Genomic DNA, 5,529 nt, shown 5'->3' with positions numbered 1-5,529 from the left:
ATCAATATGAATGAAGAACAAGCCCAAACAATGCCAGAGGAACACAATTCCCGATGGTAGAGCGGATAGTGCCCCCGTCTGCCATGTAGGAGATCTTTGGTTCAATTCCCCACCCGGACAAAAGTCAGTTTTTACTTTATTACCTCACTTTGTTGTTAACCATGACAGTGAAGTGATTCTTATCATTCTGCCTGTCACTGGCTAGATGTTACACAGTGGTATTTAGGGTTTCTGTAATTTTCATTTCTGTACTCTTTTTGTGAATTTGTAACCCAGGTGCTAAATTATTATTATCATCATTATTATTATTATTATTATTATTATTATTATTTTGCCTTGTTTTGTTTTGTTTTTGTTGTTGTTGTTGTTGTTGTTGTTGTTGTTGTTTTGCCTTTTTTAATGCCTTGTTCTAACTTTATGGGGAGATATATATACCAATCGAATCAGATTCAGATTTAAAGGATTTGTGTGGTATACTTTGTTTGTCGCCATGACCTTCCTATGTGCAGTTTGGGCTCATTCTCCATTCATGCTGATAGGCACCTGCACTTACTGATCTGAAATAGATGCCCAAAAGGTGTTGGCCAGTTGTGACCTGTTCAATAGAATAAAAAAGTTCAATTCCTATTCATCTATTGTATTTTATTGTTCCACTATAGTACTATAGGCCAATATGATTGGGGCAGCCAAGTAATTTGACATATTTGAACAATTTTTTAAAAAGTAACGTAATAGTTACTTTTCCTGGTAATTAATTACTTTTTAGCAGAAGTAACTAGTAACTATAATTAATTACTTTTTCAAAGTAACGTGCCCAACACTGCTGATGATAGCTAACTAATTGCATGGCATTATGGTTTTAAAGAGTTGCACAGTTGTTATACACATTTAAGAGAGCAAAAAGACCGGAAAGGTGTGCGTTATCGAATGTGGTGGGCCGGTCTGGTCCAAAATGCCCGGGCCGATTTTTTGTCCCAGTCCACCCCTGCCCAACGGTGACAGGCACTGGCGGCGCACCTCCAGCAGATGGCGCCCTAGGCAACCGCCTATACCACCTATGCCCAGAGCCGGCCCTGTGTAGACTCCACCCAAAACCATTCAGGTGTTGGTACTCATTGTTTCAAATCAACATTTTGACCCTATTTACAAATACATACAAAGTGGGAGAGTCACATTAGTACCAAAATACAAAGTACAAATCACCAAAGAATAACACAAGTGTTAGATACAAGTTGAATAAGTATATGCATGTTTGAATGAATATTAACTTGGGTGAATAACCTGTCAGGTTAAACTGAAAACTAACAGGTGAAGACACAATCATCAATAGTGAAAAGCGCTTAAATCAGCCATTTAAGGCAAAGAGTCAGCACAAAGCAGAGGTTCAACAACCCCGGGAAAGGTCTCATATCAAATTCTTCACTGTGTGGAGACACGATATTGAAAGATTTTATCCAGTGTGTTGCCACAGGAATTTTAGGTTAGATTTGATTCACTTTTATTGTCTCCCTTAGGAGAAATTTGTCTTGGGCATTCAAGAGAACATAACTAATATAGCAGCACACACAATATATCCATTACATATATAATCAAACTACAGTTAACACATGATGTCACACAAAACTTTTTATACACCAGAACCTAAAAATCTAAAATGCTACCTGCACCCACATTAATGCCATACATCAAAATGTATAAAACAAGCAACTGGATACAACTGGATTTTTGGAGTCAGTTCTCTTGAACAAATAAAAAATGTTAGTGGAAAATAGAAATAGGTATTATTTACCTAACAGATTTTGACATTTTTTAACAACTACAGATTACCTAAAAAATGACAGGCAGTTTGAGTTCAAAGGTGGTTAAAGGAATGCACTACAGCTGGTTTCTGGATGTGTTGGGTGAATGCCAGGAGAGCCTTACCTGCCTGACTGCATTGTGCCAACTGTAAACTTTGGTGGAGGAGGGGTAATGATAACGAGGTTGTTTTGCTGGGGTTGGCTTCGGCTCCTTAGTTCCAGTGAAAGGAAATCTTAACACTTCAGCTCACCAAGACATTTTGGACAATTGTCTACTTGGGTCATTCTATAATTTTGGGACATCTTACGTCCCTGGGATATATCCTGCATGAATTTTTAGTAAAACTTAAGGGAAATCTTAATGCTTCAGCTCACCAAGACATTTTGGACAATTCTCTACTTAACGTTGTGGGAACAGTTTCGGGAAGGCCCTTCTCTCTTCCAGTGCCCCACTGCACAAAACTGTGCCCCGCTGCACAAAACAAGCTCCATAAAGGCATGGTTAGGTTGGTTGGCTTTAAAAAAAAAAAAAATTGGCAAGCTGCCATGGTAACTAATCAAAGTACACCATTCCCTGTTCCCCTTGTATAGCAATGCAATACTTAGGACATGTGCTGTGTCTAATAACTGTTCAGGACATAATCTCATCATGCTGATTATAAAAAATGTCGACAAGCATTTCCTCTTACAACTACCTTACCTGAACCAGAGCAAAAAAGTTGTTACGATTCTAATTGAGTCTAAGCTAATCATTATCTAGCATTTAGCTCTCAAGGCAAACATCCTAACCCTTGCTCTGAGAAAGACAAGGATTGTCCAAACCATAATTTCATGTCAGTCATTCAGCAGTGTGCTTGGTTTGCCATAGCCAAAGAGCTTGAAGTCCATCTCATACAGCTTGTAGAGTTTCCTCCTGGCCTCAAGAGGCACTGCTCTGAACCAGTCAGACATCCAAGTGGCACTTGTCATGTTGTCGTAGGACGGAGGGAACTTGATGACATCCTGCAGCTTCAAGATCCTGAGCAGATGTTCAGCGTCCTCTTGAAGACTTTCTTGATGACCCACAAAATCATACCTGACAAGAGAGATTAAAACGTCAGTGAGAAAAACAATGGAGATAATGGGACAAAGTCACATGTCAAAGAACTGGCATTGTCCTGTAAATTAATTTAAGGTGCCATATGTGGAACTTTTACACAAAAACAAAAAATTGCCATCTTAATTACAATATTTCTAATTTACATGGAAAATTAGATCATGGTTAAAAAAAAAAAAAGTGATATTATTGAGGTTGTTACTGGAAGAGCAGGGACCTTCGTCCTGTTTTGTGCCAAAAAGCAATCTAGGTCAATCCTGTCAATGGTCTTGTTGGCTTACTTTATTATTGGTCTTAAATGCAACAATGTATCAAAGCAATGTGAATCGAGTCCAGCCCTGACAAGGTGGGCCTTACTCTATCAGGCAGTGGTGGCACAGCCGATGCATCTGCCTCCAGTGTGGTTCAAAGGGTTCTTTCTTCTCCGTCCGCGGGTCCAGCAGGTACTGAATGAAGTTGTTGAAGGACGGACGAAGGTCTGACGCAAAGGCCTCGTCCACTGACTTTGGTGGATTGGACTGGTTGCTATACTTACGCAGCATGTCACGGGCAAAGTTAAGGTAGTAGTACTCATTTTTCCGCTGGAACTTGTCCCGGTAGGCAGAGATGAGACGAACAAACGGGTCCCGAACAAATAAGAACTTGGTGTAGTGTTCCAGCCTTGCCTGATGGCAAAAAAAAAGAATCCAACATCATTGCTTATTAGGCATACAGTAGCACTTTATGGTACCACTAAACTTGTGTTTTGCTCATTGAGGGAGCTCTGGAAGATGTCTAAACTGAGAGCATTAGGCTGATTCTACAGGTAGACATAGCAACTGTAGGTTTATGCCAGTGACCCACACAAAGAGTAAAATCTCTATACCTTAAGGAAATGCAATATGAACTGACCTTCATTTCTGGCAAAGGGAAGCTGTTGAGGAGTTTGAATGTGTTTGGGACATGGACTAAGTCACCAGATATGTTCATGGGGTCTTGATATGGCTCAGTCTGGTTCAGCACGAACATAACCCTCTTCCAGTTTGTGCATGCCACCTGTAGATGACCAAAAAGAAAGAAAAAATATTAGATTGGCATTTATTCAAACCAGAATGTCTAAGGTTTCAGTGGACAACTCAGCTGGTGCACTGAAAGTGACGTGTTTTAAAGAGTTGGTTATATGAGAAACAATGGCCATCGTGGCTGAACAGACAAAGAGGAACTCAGTCTCTACACATTATGTCAACAGACTGTATTTCTGTTGTATGTAATCGCACCTAGATTACCTTGGGAATGTAACAGTAGATGATCCCATGTTTGTCATCCACTATCAGGTTCGCTAGCTTGTTTTTAGGCATGTTCGCTAAAATTCGTTGCTTGTCAGAAGATGTCACTCTGTCACCACACATCTCTCTTAGCAACTGCTTTCTCTGTTCCTGCCGCTGTTGCAGAACCGCTAACCCTGAAAACAACAACAACAACAACTACAATGACAGCAGTAATTAGAAAAATAACTCTTACAACATTTTGGTGAAATGTCAAAATTCTAGCAACAAAAATTAACAAGAAGAGTGCACTCAGTAGAGTGCAGGTTTCTGCCAGGCGTATCTTTTCCAAACTATAGGCTACACGGCTCTGGGCTACCCTGTGTATCGACCACAACTCAGAAGAGACTAAGCAGCTAACTGTACTGTCAAACACTACAAATTACAAATAAATTTTTGCATCAGTTAGGTTTAGAATATAAAGATCCTGAATTTCAACTGTATTTTTTACAGTGCTGAGATGTCAGTCATGTAATCTAAGTGAACTAATGGTCCAACATTTTTTACAGTGTTGTGTTTCTTGTCTTCACCATGCTTGTCAGTAGTGGCAAACTCTGCCAAAAAAAAAAAAAAAAAAAAAAAAACACACACACACGGTAGCCTACAGCCTGCATATTTAGATCACAATATGATAAAAAAAAGAGCAAACTAGACAGTGAATCAGGTAAGACACACACACACATTGTACCTCTCTTCCCTTTTAACATGTCCCAGTGGTAAATGGACAGCATGATAAGAGCCATTAATCCCAGGATCTGAAGGATCAGGTGGACTTTGGATGATCTCATGGTAACTGGAGTCTGTTAAATGTGTAAGCCTTTACTAATGTATCAGGAACTGAGAAAGTCAACTGCATGCACAAAATATTAGGTGCATTTTCTCTTCTTGAAAAACACCAATAACGTCAGTCAGGTAAAAGTGATTACCCCTAATCACATCTATAGCAGTCATGAGATAAGGATATGTTGATTTTGCAAAGCATAAAAACAGAAAATGTTCATCATATTTTGTACATTCGAGGTAATATCCAGCACTCACAAAATTCAACTTTACATCAAAATAGCTGGAATAACTTGCTCAGCCTTCTATTAGCCATCATTAGAACACAGTAATAAAACTAACAATAATAGCAAAACAATTATGCATAACTAGAATAACTAGTGCTTTTTAACACTGCTTTCTAAACATTACACTTTAATGTCCATCAGCTATCACTCACCTTTCTGTGAAGTTGTCCTGAAACATGTCAGAAACAAAGTGCTCTCTTTAAGACTCCTTAAGGAATTTTCTCACCAGAGAAATACCAAGGCTGCCCTTCCACTCAAGCTGT

The 5,529-nt window shown here is 39.2% G+C and overlaps 1 protein-coding gene across 1 annotated transcript; it reads right to left on the bottom strand.

The window, feature by feature from the left end:
• Positions 1-2,633: 2,633 nt before the first annotated feature.
• On the bottom strand, positions 2,634-4,987 carry LOC115376255 (carbohydrate sulfotransferase 12-like). Its single transcript, XM_030075747.1, has 5 exons — positions 4,888-4,987; positions 4,161-4,336; positions 3,787-3,930; positions 3,253-3,560; positions 2,634-2,874 (listed from the first exon to the last, which is right to left on the bottom strand). The coding sequence occupies exons 1-5, from the start codon at positions 4,985-4,987 to the stop codon at positions 2,634-2,636; spliced, it is 969 nt and encodes a 322-aa protein (XP_029931607.1).
• Between the last annotated feature and the right edge of the window lie 542 nt (positions 4,988-5,529).

This window comes from Myripristis murdjan, chromosome 18 (genome assembly GCF_902150065.1).
Source record: "Myripristis murdjan chromosome 18, fMyrMur1.1, whole genome shotgun sequence".
In the NCBI taxonomy this organism is placed as follows: Eukaryota; Metazoa; Chordata; class Actinopteri; order Holocentriformes; family Holocentridae; genus Myripristis; species Myripristis murdjan.
Note: the sequence above shows the minus strand (reverse complement) of the source record. Positions and strands in the feature narration are given on the sequence as shown.